General features: G+C 47.0%; 1 protein-coding gene across 1 annotated transcript in view; it reads left to right on the forward strand.

Moving 5' to 3' along the window:
- The first annotated feature begins 559 nt into the window (after window positions 1-559).
- Window positions 560-17,433, forward strand: part of LOC134984355 (oocyte zinc finger protein XlCOF6-like) — a 33,529-nt gene continuing 16,655 nt past the window's right edge. The window contains exons 1-2 of the mRNA XM_063949952.1: window positions 560-654; window positions 812-1,340. Of these exons, the coding sequence (XP_063806022.1) occupies window positions 878-1,340 (463 nt within the window). The 5' untranslated portion in view covers window positions 560-654; window positions 812-877. The remainder of the gene's footprint in view (window positions 655-811; window positions 1,341-17,433) is intronic.

A 17,433-nucleotide genomic window follows, 5' to 3' on the forward strand; every position in this document is an offset into this window, starting at 1 on the left:
TTATACAGTAACACCAGAGGAAGTTTATGGGTGATGACTGGAGAGGTGACTGCTGGGAATGGGACATTATACAGTAACACCAACGGATGTGTCTGGGTGATGACTGGAGAGGTGACTGCTGGGAATGGGACATTATACAGTAACACCAGGGGATGTGTCTGGGTGATGACTGGAGAGGTGACTGCTGGGAATGGGACATTATACAGTAACACCAGGGGATGTGTCTGGGTGATGACTGGAGAGGTGACTGCCGGGAATGGGGCATTATACAGTAACACCAGGGGATGTGTCTGGGTGATGACTGTATCACTGTGTGTGTCAGGTTCCTATAAGGTGTCAGGATGTCACTGTCTATGTCTCCATGCAGGAGGGGGAGTATATAGAGGAACACAGGGGTCTGTACAAGGACGTGATGATGGAGAATCACCGGCCCCTCACATCACTGGGTAAGAGGACACTGTCATGTATTGTACAGGGGAGAGCAGGTATGGGGCCCCCTATATACACACATCATCTGATAATCACATATATACACTGTACTGTTTGTCTCCTACAGATGGGCCCAGTAACAGAGATACCCCAGAGAGATGTCCCCGTCCTCTGTATTCCCAGGATTGTACAGAGGAGAATCACAGGACCCCACAGGAGGATCAGGTAGGTGGGATTTAGGGTCTCCCGAATATACCAAAGTGACCATCACTATATGATCTGTAGAGGAGCTGTGTGTCTTATACACTGATATGATACTGTTTTACCTCAGTTTAATCTGACACTATGCAAATGCCATTGTATTATTTTTTGGGTTATTTAGGTAGAACGTTTGTCTGATATAAAGTCAGAAGATATAGAGGGAGCAGAAGAGACGTATGTGACTGATATGAAGGGAGAAGAAGAGACGTATGTGACTGATATAAAGGCAGAAGATATAGAGGGAGAAGAAGAGACGTATGTGACTGATATAAAGGCAGAAGATTCAGAGGGAGAAGAAGAGATGTATGTGACTGATATAAAGGCAGAAGATATAGAGGGAGAAGAAGAGACGTATGTGACTGATATGAAGGCAGAAGATATAGAGGGAGAAGAAGAGACGTATGTGACTGATATGAAGGCAGAAGATATAGAGGGAGAAGAAGAGACGTATGTGACTGATATAAAGGCAGAAGATACAGAGGGAGAAGAAGAGACGTATGTGACTGATATAAAGGCAGAAGATATAGAGGGAGAAGAAGAGACGTATGTGACTGATATAAAGGCAGAAGATATAGAGGGAGAAGAAGAGACGTATGTGAGGGGTGATCAGCAGTGTAAGGAGGAGGAGATCCCTACAGATATCAGCACAGGTGAGTAATAAACACTTATTACAGAAGTCACATATTCTCATTGCTCAGTCACTACAGCAATCTCTTATTCTACATACTCCTCCGCCATCAGCCCTGTTCTCAGTTGGGTGTTTATAACACAAGGCTATCCATGACAAATATCACATGTAGAGAGTTATTACACACAACACTATAATGTTATTAAAAATAACAAGCAGAAGTTTATTATTAGTGATTATATATAAATGTGTATATATGTATGTATATCATATAATTAGTATTGTTTTTTGTGGAGTGCCTAATTTATATGCATTTTGTTAGATGATGCAGGTATGAAATATTTCCTGCTATACAGTAGACCTGAGCTCACCAAATACAATTCGTATAAGATTCAGAAATAAAATGAAATTTGAATCTAGAACTTCAAGTAAAACAGTTTAAAAGCTTATCACCAGTACATAACTGTATAATCATAAGACAAGCGTTTAGCACTTGTCGTCACCCTTGCATGGGCGGGCTTGTTCTTATCTACTCCAATTCACTCTAAATCCAAATTGCGTGTTTTCCAACGCGTTTCGTCAATAGTGACTTCTTCAGGGGAGTTTTCTGTTAAAGGCTTTATTCTCAAATATCAGTTGTGTAGACTTGAAATAATTGTTTAATCTTCAGACGGTAATTGTGAACTTGTTCTTGATGAACACATTCCTAATTACCTCTGTGCAGTTCTGAAGTTATGACTTTAGGGAATGTAATGGCCAGATCCAATATTGCTCCATCTAAGGTCTCCCAGTAGCCTTACTACATACATAAATGTGTCTTGCACTCACTCTATTAACTAACAATAATAAACAGTGGCGTTTTAGTTCATGTATTGCTCAGTGCATTTAAGCTTGCAGCCCCCGACAAGGGACCCCACTATACTGCAGGTCCTACTCTATTGCTAAAAATAATTACCATAAAAACAGCTATCACATTAGTGTTAAACTTTAGGTGTGCTCTCAGCGGCGGAACAGTGGCTGAAAGGCTTGGATTGGTTTTCAGAGCACCAGTCTGACGTGCCACCACATCTCACGTGGCCCTCCAATTCACCAGATCTGGGACTGTTTGACTGGGTGCGGCATTATACTGTTGGAGCAGTTCCTGATGGGTTTGGAACGATTGGTGGTTGCTAGGGGTCCTAAATGCCTGTGGTCCTGATTTGTCATGATCTACTTTCACCCACTGTTCCGCCGCTGAGATTCTTGGTGTCCATGCTTCTTCCACTGTAGATGGATACTACTCACTGTCTACAAGGGATCACCAACAAACAAATGCCGGTCTCGGCCAAAACCAATGGCTCCCTTTTGCCAGTCGCATCACGTGCAGGACCCATGGTTCCATCTGAAAAAGAAACAATATCTCAACAAATTTGCATTGTATCAATACCTCAGACATTCACAATGATCAATCAGTAGTTTTAGTGTCACCAATTACACGCATGTGCACGTTCCATGTCGTTAATATACCCGGTGGAACCATCCATGTCGCCATCTGTCACACGCTCCAACGCATCAAAGTGACGTCATCTGACACATGCTATGTCCGGGGACATGGAGAGAACCTTGTCCACGTGACCTATAGTAACCAATGAGGACAAAAGTATCAAGTAACCTACCGATCATATTCTATGCTCTTAGCTATATATATCTTTCTCCGGCAGGGTCTACAGGTTATCCACAGGATAACATTGGGATATGATGACGTAACAGCGGATTTGCACCAAACGGTCAAAGCTTTCAGCCTCCCAGCATGCAATGGGCTTGTCCATATATTCCTGGCTCAGGCAAATCAGTTTTTGTTTGGTGCGGCAGGAGCCGGACCATGGTCAGAGGGCTGCTGGTTTTTAGCAGCCATAAGTTTTCTTATTTTATTTTTCTCTAACGTCCTAGTGGATGCTGGGGACTCCGTAAGGACCATGGGGAATAGACTGGCTCCGCAGGAGACTGGGCACTTTAATGAAAGATTTAGTACTACCTGGTGTGCATTGGCTCCTCCCTCTATGCCCCTCCTCCAGATCTCAGTTAGAATCTGTGCCCGGCCAGAGCTGGGTGCTTTTAGTAGGCTATCCTGAGCTTACTAAGAAGAAAGTATTTTAGTATAGGTTTTTTATTTTCAGTGAGCTTCTGCTGGCAACAGACTCTCTGCTACGTGGGACTGAGGGGAGAGAAGCAAACCTACTAACTGCGGCTAGGTTGCGCTTCTTAGGCTACTGGACACCATTAGCTCCAGAGGGATCGAACACAGGTACCTAACCTCGATCGTCCGTTCCCGGAGCCGCGCTGCCGTCCCCCTCGCAGAGCCAGAAGAACAGAAGCATGAAGACATCGAAATCGGCGGCAAAAGACTCCTGTCTTCACTTAAGGTAGCGCACAGCACCGCAGCTGTGCGCCATTGCTCCCACAGCACACCTTCACACTCCGGTCACTGTAGGGTGCAGGGCGCCCCCGCCATTTTTTACACATAGAAGTGGGACAGAAGCCCGTCGCTGAGGGGGCGGGGCCTTCTTCCTCAGCACACCAGCGCCGTTTTCTCTTCACAGCTCCGCTGGAAGGACGCTCCCCAGGCTCTCCCCTGCAGTATCCAGGTGCAAAAAGGGTAAAAAAGAGAGGGGGGGGCACATAAATTTAGGCGCAAATTATTATATACAGCAGCTACTGGGTAGACACTATATTACTGTGTAATCCCTGGGTTATATAGCGCTGGGGTGTGTGCTGGCATACTCTCTCTCTGTCTCCCCAAAAGCCTTTGTGGGGTCCTGTCCTCAGTCAGAGCATTCCCTGTGTGTGTACAGTGTGTCGGTACGTCAGTCTCGACATGTTTAATGAGGAAGGATACGTGGAGGCAGAACAAGTGCAGTTGAATGTGGCGTCACCGCCGACGGTGCCGACACCTGATTGGATAGATATGTGGAAGGTGTTAAATGAGAATGTAAGCTCCTTGCATAAAAGGTTGGATAAAGCTGAAGCCCGTGTCTGATCCTACAGCTCAGAGGCCGTCAGGGTCTCAAAAGCGCCCACTATCCCAGATGGTTGACACAGATGTCGACACGGATTCTGACTCCAGTGTCGATGACGATGATGCAAAGTTGCAGCCTAAAATTACTAAGGCCATCCGCTACATGATTATAGCAATGAAGGATGTATTGCACATTTCAGAGGAAAATCCTGTCCCTGACAAGAGGATTTATATGTATGGGGAGAAAAAACAAGAAGTGACTTTTCCCCCTTCACATGAATTAAATGAATTATGTGAAAAAGCGTGGGATTCCCCTGATAGGAAGGTAATAATTTCCAAGAGATTACTGATGGCGTATCCTTTCCCGCCAACGGACAGGTTACGCTGGGAATCCTCTCCTAGGGTAGACAAGGCATTAACACACTTGTCTAAGAAGGTGGCCCTGCCGTCTCAGGATACGGCCACCCTAAAGGATCCTGCGGATAGAAAGCAGGAAGCTATCCTGAAGTCTGGTTATACACATTCTGGTACACTGCTAGGCCAGCAATTGCTTCAGCCTGGATGTGCAGCGCAGTAGCAGCATGGACAGATACTCTGTCTGAGGGGATAGATACCCTGGACAGGGAGACGGTTCTACTGACCCTGGGACATATTAAAGACGCTGTCCTATATATGAGGGATGCCCAGAGGGACATTTGCCTGCTGGGCTCTAGAGTAAACGCAATGTCCATTTCTGCCAGAAGGGTCTTATGGACTCGGAAATTGACAGGGGATGCCGACTCTAAAAAACTTATGGAGGTTATAAGGGTGAGGAATTATTTGGGGACGGTCTCTCGGACCTCGTTTCCACAGCTACAGCTGGGAAGTCAAATTTCTTGCCTTATGTTCCCTCACAGCCTAAGAAAGCACCGTATTACCAAATGCAGTCCTTTCGTCCTCAGAAAAGCAAGAAGGTCAGGGGTGCATCCTTTCTTGCCAGAGCCAGGGGTAAAGGAAAAAAGCCGCATCATACAGCCAGTTCCCAGGAACAAATGTCCTCCCTGGCTTCCACTAAATCCACCGCATGACGCTGGGGCTTCACAGGCGGAGCCAGAAGCAGTGGGGGCGCGTCTCAAAAATTTCAGCCACCAGTGGGTTTGTTCACAGGTGGATCCTTGGGCGATATAAATTGTGTCTCAGGGATACAAGCTGGAATTCGAAGTGACGCCCCCTCACCGTTACCTGAAATCGGCCTTGCCAGCTTCCCCCATGGAGGGGGAGGTAGTGTTGGCGGCAATTCACAAACTATATCTTCAGTAGGTGGTGGTAAAGGTTCCCCTATTTTAACAGGGAAGGGGCTACTATTCCACCATGTTTGTGGTACCGAAACCGGACGGTTCGGTCAGACCCATTTTGAATTTAAAATCCCTGAACATTTTATCTGAAGAAATTCAAGTTCAAAATGGAATCACTCATAGCGGTCATTGCAAGCCTGGAAGAGGGGGATTTTATGGTGTCTCTGGACATCAAGGATGCTTACCTTCTCATCAGGAGTACCTCAGGTTTGTGGTACAGGACTGTCATTACCAATTCCAGACGTTGCCGTTTGGCCTGTCCACGGCACCGAGAATATTTACCAAGGTGATGGCGGAGATGATGGTGCTTCTTCGGAAGCAAGGAGTTACAATTATCCCATACTTGGACGATCTCCTCATAAATGCGAGATCCAGGGAGCAGTTGCTGATCAACGTAGCACACTCTCTCAGGAAGTTTTGCGACAACTTGGCTGGATTCTGAATATTCCAAAGTCGCAGCTGATTCCTACGACGCGTCTGCCCTTCCTGGGCATGATTCTGGACACAGACCAGAAGAAGGTGTTTGTCCTGGAAGAGAAGGCTCAGGAGCTCGTGACTCTGGTCAGAGACCTCCTAAAACCAAAACAGGTATCGGTGCATCACTGCACGCGAGTCCTGGCAAAGATGGTGGCGTCATACGAAGCCATTCCCTTCGGCAGGTTCCATGCAAGGATCTTTCAGTGGGATCTGCTGGACAAGTGGTCCGGATCGCATCTTCAGATGCATCGGCTGATCACCCTGTCCCCCAGGGCCAGGGTGTCTCTTCTGTGGTGGCTGCAAAGTGCTCACCTCCTCGAGGGCATACAGGACTGGGTCCTGGTGACCACGGATGCAAGCCTCCGAGGATGGGGGGCAGTTACTCAGGGAAGAAACTTCTAAGGGCTGTGGTCAAGTCAGGAGACTTGTCTGCACATCAATATCCTGGAGCTACGGGCCATATACAACGCCCTGAGTCGAGCAGAGCCTCTGCTTCAAAACCAACCAGTGCTGATTCAGTCAGACAACATCACTGCAGTCGCCCATGTAAACCGACAGGGCGGCACAAGAAGCAGGTTGGCAATGGCGGAAGCCACCAGGATTCTTCGTTGGGCAGAGAATCACATGCAAGCACTGTCAGCAGTGTTCATTCCGGGATATCTTATACACACCTTAGAGTCGCTCCAACATCTCCCCGCTGGGTCACGACAACGCTTACCCACGTGTACAGTGAGTCAGGCACAGGTCCTGGTAAACCTTCATGGGCTACTTTGCACAGACATTATCCAATGTAGCTGAGCAGTTTATACTAGCTCCTATACCAGTGATAGGTTTCCCTATTAACCCTTACATGCAACATTCATTCTGAGGTTTATACACCTAGGGAATTGTCAGCCTCTCAAAAAAGCAGGCTGAAATGCTGGTGGTAAGTAAATCACATAGACATGATACAACATCTTCACAGTCTACACATGTTTTAGATGAGGAGTCGTTGGAGGATGAGGACTCATTGCACTTCAGAAGGTCTCAGCTCAGTGGACATACCTGAGCTAGTTAGTGCTATGTAAGCCATTCTATCCTTAGAAGAGGCAGCAGAGCCTGTGTTAAAAACTAAGGCAACTGTGTTTAAACGTCCCAAAACAGCTGATTGAAATTTTGGGTTATGCCCAGTAGGAAGTTAGAATTCCAAGAAATGGAATTCCAATTTCTCATACGTCCTAGAGGATGCTGGGGTCCACTTCCGTACCATGGGGTATAGACGGTTCAGCAGGAGCCATGGGCACTTTAAGACTTTCAGAGTGTGAACTGGCTTCTCCCTCTATGCCCCTCCTCCAAACCTCAGTTTAGAAAATGTGCCCAGGCAGACTGGTCGCACTCTAGTGGAGCTCTACTGAGTTTCACTAAAAAGACTTTGTTAGGTTTTTTATTTTCATGGAGGCTGCTGGCAACAGTCTCGCTGCTTCGTGGGACTTAGGGGGTAACTGTGTGAACTGGCTCTCCCCTCTATGCCCCTCCTCCAGACCTCAGTATAGGAACTGTGCCCAGGACATTTTGAGGAAAGGATTTACTTTTTTAGTTAATGGTGAGATTCATACCATCTCACACTTCAACCATGCTGCACACATGGCAAAATACATGCCAACGGGCATGAAACCTGCAGAATCCTGTATGTGACTGTGAGGATACTGGGTTCCAAATCACTCAGTCACGGTGGTAGATGAAAAACCAACAGTGGTTTATTGAACAGATTGGGTTATAAACAGCTCAGCACACTTCTGTGATCCAATTCTACACGACAATTCCTCCTGGAACTCCTGACAGAACATTACTTCTTAGTCAGTCTTCAGCCACTCTCTGACCTTCTCTCACAGATCTCTCTCACGTCCCCTGTTTGCTATCATCAAAACCTTTGTCTTTCCTACAATAAGGCGACACCCCCAGAACAGTTTTAGAGCAAACCTAGTTTCACATGCCCAGGCATGTCCCCTAGGCCACAATAGATGTTAACTAAATTAACTTTACTTAATCTGATTGTGTGGCCTGGAATCCATTGTGTGGGGAAGAATGAGGGGGGTGTATGGCCTGACATCTGAGACTGGCTGTATCTACTCAACAGCAAATACACAGGTTATCTGCGCAGTCACATTGGGGGGAACATTATTTTACAAACTATAACAGAATAACCTATACATTCATATATATACATTGAAAACATAACTGTACCCTTGTAACAATAACATCATACAATATAATACAATATTGCCTAACATATAACTAATAACATATTGCCAATTGGTGAAGTCCATGTGTAGGACCAGGGCTAGGAAAGTAACCACGTGTATTTTACCACTGAGCGACACGACGCGCCAGCTGTCAGGAATCTGCATTTTCCATCGCATCACTGCTGTGGAACTACAGGTTCCAGCAGTTCAGTTCTGTTCCAGTTCTCGTTTTCAGTCCTCTGCAGCCTGGAGTACATAGTGCTTCAACTAACTCACAGCTGATCTGGACACCCAATCCAGCTAGTATCTCCGCCTGCAGTTTGTGTCCAATCACTGCTGGGCAGGTGGTATAACTTCCAGTTTGTGGCTCTCTCACATCGCCTTGGACAACAAGTCACATTCTGTGAACAGGCGTCTCCTGATTGCAGTCCTCTGTCTTCAGAGATCCTTGTGTATTAGACCTGTGGAACAACAGGTCCCAGCTGTTCCAGTTACGTTCCAGTTTCCATCAGTTCCGGTGTTCCTGTGGAACTACAAGTTCCAGCAACCACTCCAACTCTCCTGCACGTCACATCCCGTGAACAGGCGGCTCCTGTTTGCAATCCTCTGTCTACAGAGATTTCCTTGTGTATTAGACCTGTGGAACAACAGGTCCCAGCTGTTCCAGTCCTGTTCCAGTTCCCAGCTGTTCCGTTCCAGTTCCCAGCTGTTCCAGTTCCGTTCCAGTTTCCAGCTGTTCCAGTTCCATTCCAGTTTCCAGCTGTTCCTGTGGAACTACAAGTTCCAGCAACCCCTCCAGCTCTCCTGCGACATTCAGTGTGCAAGTTCCTGTGTTCCAGTCTCCAGTTCCCCTGTGTTCCTGGTTACCTACCTGTTCCTCCGTGTTCCTGGTTACCTGCTTGTTACTCCGTGTTCCTGGTAATCCTCTTACAGCTCCGTGGAACTACAAGCCTCAGCAACACCTGCTTCTGTTTACAGGCTTCACACTAATCACCAACACAGTGTGCTTCAGCCTAGCAGTAGAGACTCTCTCCAGGTGCATTCCATCACCTCACCTGTGATGCAGCTTGCTTGCTGCTTGTGCCTCATCACTTGAACTGTGAACTTTGCTAGTCTCCTGCCTCTGCTACCAGGTTTGCTGTATGTTACCATCTCTGCTGGCTCCATGTTTTAAATTGCTCTGGTTCCCATACCAGATTATCATTCATCAGTTATCAATCATCAGTTATCATTCATCAGTTATCATTCAACAGTTATCATTCATCCATTGTCATATTTCTGTTGCCATAGACTCTCAGCTTTCACGCTGCACCATTTACATTGCATTCCTTATTGTTTATTTCTGCTGCCTTTGTGAACTTTCTATTGAATAAAACATAATTGCGCCCATGCGCAGAAACTTAATCCAGCCTCCTCACTTTTTCCCTCCTACCTCCACTGACCCACTAGCGCCCCCTCCGGGGACACAAACCAGACCGAACCTGACAGTTTGTCCAAGGCGCATGGACTCGGATGGTGGTCAGAATGTGGGGTCAGGGGCCTTACAAAATCTGGTCTCCCGTTTGGATAGTCAAGAGGCTGCGCAGCAGCAGATGTTCCAGTTCCTACAGGGAATGTCTATCCGTTTGGATACCTTGCAGCAATCCCTTCCAAGTTCTGTTGTTTCTCCAGTTCCTGTTCAAGTCACTCCTGCTCCAGTCATTTCAACTTTCCCTGCACAATCCGTTCCTGTGGATGGATCTTGCTCAAGTCAGTCCTATGGCAGTCCCTTCACAACTAATTCTCCTGAGAGAGCGACTTCCTCCTTTGAAAGCTTCAAGACTCCTTTGTTGTCTGCTGTGAACTCTGAACCAATAAGCACTCTTTATCATCTATTGGAACAACTTCAAAGTCTCCTAACAAAAATCATTCCAATAATGCCAGAAATCCTGGGTGGTGCTTTAAACGCAGTGAAGAGTACTGCTCAAAGTATTGAGACTAGTGCGACCTCCGTTTCAACTTTTCTTCAAGCTAAAGTCTCTTCTTCTATGCAGAGAGAGGGCAGATTCCAGAGCTACCCGCGCTCCAAACTCACGGAAGCTGAACGCCGGCATCGCAAGCAGCTTCACCTCTGCTTTTACTGTGGGAGTTCTAGTCATCTTATTAAGGACTGTTCCTTCCGCAACTCAAAAGTTGGTGACAGGTCCCAACATCACAGTGTTTTCACCTGCAAACCTTCCAACGTATCCTCTACAGTTTCAAGTTCCTTTACCCGGGACAGGAGTGTCCAAAAAGTCTACGATTGGGGTCCTGTGACAAATAGACCCAATCCCAAGTTCAGAAATCAACAGAGACTATCTATGTTACCCATAACTAAAGTAGTTTCTGTGTCTACAGCCCGAGAAGGGGCATCTGTGCCTACAGCCCGAGAAGGGGCATCTGTGCCTACAGCCCGAGAAGGGGCATCTGTGTCTACAGCCCGAGAAGGGGCATCCGTGCCTACAGCCCGAGAAGGGGCATCCGTGCCTACAGCCCGAGAAGGGGCATCCGTGCCTACAGCCCGAGAAGGGGCATCCGTGCCTACAGCCCGAGAAGGGGCATCCGTGCCTACAGCCCGAGAAGGGGCATCCGTGCCTACAGCCCGCGAAGGGGCGTCTGTGTCTACAGCCCCAGGTGAGGCATCTGATGTTGTGACCCCAGTAGGGGTGTCTGATGTTCAGGTTCCAGAAGTGGCATCCGGGCATGCAACTCAAAGAAGTGTGTCTGATCTATTAACCCCAGGAGGGGTCTTTGGAGTTTCATCCTCAAGTGGGGAATCCAGGGCCAAGATCCCAGGAGGAATTCTTAAAGCCACAGATACAGACATGAACTTTTGTTTGCCAACTTCAGAGAGTGCTACCAGCTCAGTACCACTCCAAAAGGGATCATCAGAACATCCGGATTCTGTCTATACAGAGTCAAGTGTCAATGGACCTAGCCCGGTTCCAGCCGTCGGTCCAAAGTCTTCACTGGTTCCAGCCAGCCTGAGTGGCTCCAATGATGGGCTACTGTTATGAGCCACGGCTGTGGCTCATTCCTGTTTTGCATTTTGGTTCTGTATTTTATGTTATACTTCTGTTTATGTTCCCCGTGGGTGTCATGGGGTGCTCGGAGCTCACCCTTAAGGAGGGGATACTGTTATGAACCACAGGTAGTGGTTCACTCCTATTTATGTTTATAAAGTTGTCTTGCATGCCAGGATTTCCTGTTGCTCTGTTTTAGTATGCTCTTGTCTGCTGCCGCTGGTTAGTCTGTGTAATTGCAGCTTGTTCCATGTGTTCAGCCTCACCTGGCTGCTAATTGCATCTTGTCAGTTGGAATCATGCAATAGGCCAGCTGCTCTGGATTATTAATTAGGCCTCTCTGTTATATGCTGGCTGATTGCAGTTCACAGACGCTGGTGATATTTCTGGGTTTTCAGTCTGCTTGAGTTCTGAGCTTGGTTCCTGCTAGTTCCTGAGCTTCCTGTTTGCCTGAGTCTGCTACAGAGAGTTTCCAGTCCCGGTCCATTCGATTGTTCCTGTCCTCAGAGATCCTGTACTCGGAAGTTACCATCTGTTCCTGGAGTCTGACCGAGCACCTTTAACATCTGGTGGTGTTCGTGAGTCGCGGCGCAGCCGTGTGTTGCGGCTTGTCCGCTACAGTTTATTATTTTGTTTATATTGTGTTCTGGAGCTTTGCGGAGGATTCCGCTTCCACAAGATACACTCTGGTGTCCAGCGGTGCCGGATAGGAGTGTCGGATCATTGGATCTTTGGTTGTCCTTTTCCCTGGCGGCTAGTCCGCGCATACCTTTTTGATTTAGTTTAGTTAGCTTGTAATCCCTGGCTTGGTTGCTTAGTCAGAGGGCCCCTTGTTATCACCCTGTCTCGGACTTCCCCTTGTCTCCCATTAAGACCTGCGGGGGCATCGGGGTTGGGCAGACATAATCCGCCCTTCGAACGCGGCTGCCATGGGCTCAAGCAACCATAGTCTCGCAGGGGATTTCTGATAACACGGGCGAGACAACGGAGTTAGGGCGCCAGGGGTTACTAGGCTCTCCAGCTCCCACAACCAGCATATTGTTCCTGTACTCAGATCCCTGCCATAAGATCTTCTCCGGTCTGGAGTACAGGAATCATAACATTATCACCAGCCATACCACAAAAAATAAATAAAACTTTTTTTTTTTTCTTTTTTGGCCCAGTCCAGTGTCTAGTCTAGAATCCAGTCCTGTCTAGAATTCAGTGTGCAGAATCCAATCCGGTGTTTAGAATCCAGTCCTGTATTGAATTCAGTGTGCAGATTCCAGTCCGGTGTTTAGAATCCAGTCCTGTCTAGAATTCAGTGTGCAGATTCCAGTCCGGTGTTTAGAATCCAGTCCGGTGTTTAGAATCCAGTCCGGTGTTTAGAATCCAGTCCGGTGTTTAAAAAAAAAAAAAAATCTTGATTTGTTTAGCAAAATTTAGTCTTGCCTTGTCTTGTCTTGCCTTGTCTTAAATCCTCCTATGTCTACTATGCAAGCCCTGCAGGCATCTCTCGAAGCCCTGAACTCTGTATTCAGTGCTTTGAGACCAGAGCGACTACAAGTTTGGCAGCAATCCCTAAAGCAACTGCAAAACCTTCTGACTAAAATCTTGCTCATTTTGCCAGAAGTCGTTGATGTTACGATTCCTGTACTCCAGACTGGAGAAGATCTTATGGCAGAGATCTGAGTACAGGAATTAAATACAGGTTGTGGGAGCTGGAGAGCCTAGTAACCCCTGGCGCCCTAACTCCGTTGTCTCGCCCGTGTTATCAGAAATCCCCTGCGAGACTATGGTTGCTTGAGCCCATGGCAGCCGCGTTCGAAGGGCGGATTATGTCTGCCCAACCCCGATGCCCCCGCAGGTCTTAATGGGAGACAAGGGGAAGTCCGAGACAGGGTGATAACAAGGGGCCCTCTGACTAAGCAACCAAGCCAGGGGTTACAAGCTAACTAAACTAAATCAAAAGGTATGTGCGGACTAGCCGCCAGGGAAAAGGACAACCAAAGATCCACGGATCCGACACTCCTATCCGGCACCGCTGGTCACCAGAGTGGATCTTGTGGAAGCGGAATCCTCCGCAAAGCTCCAGAACTCAAAATAAACACAATAATAAATAGTAGCGGACAAGCCGCAACACACGGCTGCGCCGCGACTCACGAACGCCACCAGATGTTAAAGGTGCTCGATCAGACTCCAGGAACAGATGGTAACTTCCGAGTACAGGATCACTGAGAACAGGAACAAACGAACAGACCGGGACTGGGAACTCTCTCTGCAGCAGAATCAGGCAAACAGGAAGCTATCACCGGCGTCTGTGAGGAGTCCTGGGAGTGCTTTTAACAGAGAGTCTTCCAATCAGCTGTTTGGAGGCTGATTGGATTAAATGCCATGCAGCTGACAAGCTGCATGGCCATGGAAACAGATGAGTGATAATTACAACATGCCGTGCAGCTGCATGCTACACAGCCAGGAAACCAGTGATGATATAAACTTAGACCCAGCAACGGGGAACACGATCCGACAGTGGCGTCCCCGTTGCTAGGCGCCGGCCGCACTGACGAGCGGACCCTCGGCGCCTAACAGTACCCCCCCCTTGAGGAGGGGTCAAGGAACCCCTAAATCTGGGTTTCTGAGGAAATTCTTGAAAAAATGCCCTTTTGAGCCTTGGGGCATGAAGGTCCTCATCTAGGACCCACGACCTTTCCTCAGGACCATAACCTCTCCAATGCACCAAAAAATAAAGCCGACCCCGGGACAACTTGGAATCGAGAACCTTCTCAACCACGAACTCCTGCTGACCCTGTACATTAACTGGTGATCTCCCCTGAGGTTTTTTACGAGGAAATCTGCTAGATGAAACATATGGTTTGAGCAAAGAGCAATGGAAGGTATTTCCGATCCGTAACGTTTTTGGTAGCTGTAACCGGAAAGCAACTGGATTGACTTTTTTGATAATGAGAAATGGTCCAATAAATCTAGGACCCAATCTGGCTGAGGTTTGTCGAAGTTTGATATTGCGAGTCGACAGCCACACCCTGTCTCCTACTCTAAAAGTGCACGGCCGCCGGAACCTGTCCGAAAAATCTTTTTCCCTGAAAGCTGCTTTTCTGAGAGCTATGTGCACTTTTTTCCAAATAAGTTTAAGATGAGAGGTCAGGGCCAGAGAGGAGACAGAGGAATGTTGGAAAAATGAATTAGCTCTGGGGTGGAAACCAAAAACTGCAAAAAATGGAGACACATTGGTGGAGGAATGACAGGCATTATTATAAGCAAACTCTGCCAATGGAAGAAACTCAGACCAGTCATTTTGGAGTTTGGCCGAGTACAAACGCAAATATTGTTTTAAGGATTGGTTCACTCGCTCAGTCTGTCCATTTGATTGTGGATGATAACCGGAGGTTAATGATAATTTCATTTTTAACGAAGCACAAAAAGACTTCCAAAACTGTGCAATGAATTGTGGACCCCTGTCAGAAACAATATCAGTGGGTAACCCATGGAGTCTGAAAACATGACGGAGGAACAAGACTGCCAATCCCTGGGCAGATGGCAATCGGGGAAGACCAATAAAATGAGCCATCTTACTAAAACGGTCCACTACCACCCATATGACTGTGCATCCAGCTGACAGAGGGAGATCCACCACAAAATCCATGGAGATATGCGACCATGGTCTAAGGGGAACATTCAATGGCATAAGTTGACCAATAGGCAAAGAACGGGGAACTTTATGCTGTGCACAGACCTGACACGAAACAACAAACTCTTTAATGTCTTTAGAAAGACCAGGCCACCACACTGAGCGGGATACCAATTCAAAAGTTTTAGCGACTCCCAGATGCCCTGCAACTTTGCTATCATGAAATTCCTCCAAAACAGTTGCTCTCAAAAACTCAGGAACAAAAAGACGGCCAGCAGGAGTATTTCCCGGAGCTTGATGTTGAAGCAGCTTCAATTGAGAAAAAACATCCTGTGTGAGACCTGCCTGAATGACTGAAGGCGGAAGTATGAGAGTAACCGGACTGTTGTCTTGAACGGGAAGAAAACTGCGTGAGAGGGCATCTGCCTTGGTATTCTTGGAACCAGGTCTGAAGGTGATAATGAATTTGAACCGAGTGAAAAATAAAGCCCAACGAGCCTGTCGGGCATTCAGTCGCTTAGCTGATTCAATGTATTGAAGATTTTTGTGATCCGTCAAAACAGAAATGGTATGGGTCGCTCCTTCAAGCAAATGTCTCCACTCCTCAAAAGCCCATTTAATAGCCAACAACTCCCGATTACCAACATCGTAGTTGGATTCAGCAGATGAGATTTCCTGGACATAAAGGCACAAGGATGTAACTCAAGGGAATCTGGATCCTTCTGAGAAAGGATAGCCCCTACACCAACCTCCGAGGCATCTACCTCAACGATGAAAGGCAATTCTGGGTTGGGATGTCTAAGGACAGGGGCTGAGACAAAGGCTTGTTTCAAGGCCTGAAAAGATACTTAGCTTCACATGACCAATTGGTAGGATCTGCTCCCTTCTTAGTGAGTGCCACAATGGGAGCAACTATGTCAGAGAAAGAGTGAATAAACCTTCTATAGTAGTTTGCAAACCCTAAAAAGCGCTGAATTGCTTTTAAGTTGGTGGGTTGCGCCCAACTCAGGATGGCTTGGAGCTTCTTAGGTTCCATTCGGAATCCCCGAGGGGAAATAATGTACCCTAAAAAGCATACCTCCGTGACGTGAAATTCACACTTCTCCGGTTTGGCATACAAGTGATTTTCACGTAATTTCTTAAGTACCTGACGCACCTGGGTAACATGTTGTTCTATAGAGTCAGAATAAATCAAAATGTTGTCTAAATAGACCACAACGAATCTTCCCAGAAACTCACGGAGCACATCATTAATGAGATCCTGAAAGACTGCCGGAGCGTTAGATAGGCCGAATGGCATGACCAGATACTCATAGTGACCTGATTGAGTACTGAATGCCGTTTTCCACTCATCCCCTGATCTGATTCTAATGAGATTATATGCTCCTCTCAGGTCAATCTTAGAAAAAATAACAGCCGAACGTAGCTGATCAAAGAGGACAGAGATCAGAGGCAGAGGGTAAGTATTCTTTACTGAGATTTTATTCAGGGCTCGAAAGTCAATGCAGGGTCTGAGGGAACCATCCTTCTTCTCTACGAAGAAAAAACCTGCACTTAAAGGGGATTTAGATGGCCTGATAAACCCTTTCTCAAGACTTTCTTTCACATACTCATTCATGGCCACAGTTTCAGGACCAGACAATGCATATAACCTTCCTTTAGGCAACGTGGCACCAGGAATTAACTCAATGGTACAATCATAAGGCCTATGGGGAGGCAAAATATCCGCATTGCCCTTGGAAAACACATCCAAAAAATCTTGGTATTCTCCAGGAATATGTGCGGACCTGGCAGCAGCTACTCGGATAGGAAGTGTAATACATTCTTTATCACAGATGGTACTCCATTGTAGGATCTCCCCAGGCTGCCAATCTATGATGGGATTATGAAAGGCCAGCCAAGGGTGACCCAGAACCACAGGAACTGCTGGACAATGGGTAAGAAAAAACTCAATCTTTTCAGAATGTAGAGCTCCCACCGAGAGCAAAACAGGAGGTGTACATAGAGAAATAACCCCATTGGATAAGGGACTCCCATCTAAACCATGCATGGTGATACACCTACTTAAGGTTAACTGAGGAATACCTAAGGCCTTGGCCCATGTTAAGTCCATAAAGTTTCCTGCAGCTCCACTGTCCACAAAAGCAGAGACCGAGGAACAGAGGCTGTCATAAGAAACTTTAGCAGGAACCAATAGTGAATTATTTGAGGAGATGAGCTGTAGACCAAAGTGAACCCCCTCACTATTCACTTGGTCAGGAAGTTTCCCGACTTGTTTGGGCAACTACGGGCAAAATGTCCCTTACCTCCGCAGTACAAACACAGACCAGAATTTTGCCTCCTGGTTCTTTCTTCCGGAGACAATTTGGAGAGACCAATCTGCATAGGCTCCTCCATGTCTACCGGAACGGAAGAAACACA

This window comes from Pseudophryne corroboree (assembly GCF_028390025.1).
Source record: "Pseudophryne corroboree isolate aPseCor3 chromosome 3 unlocalized genomic scaffold, aPseCor3.hap2 SUPER_3_unloc_5, whole genome shotgun sequence".
Classification (NCBI taxonomy): domain Eukaryota; kingdom Metazoa; phylum Chordata; class Amphibia; order Anura; family Myobatrachidae; genus Pseudophryne; species Pseudophryne corroboree.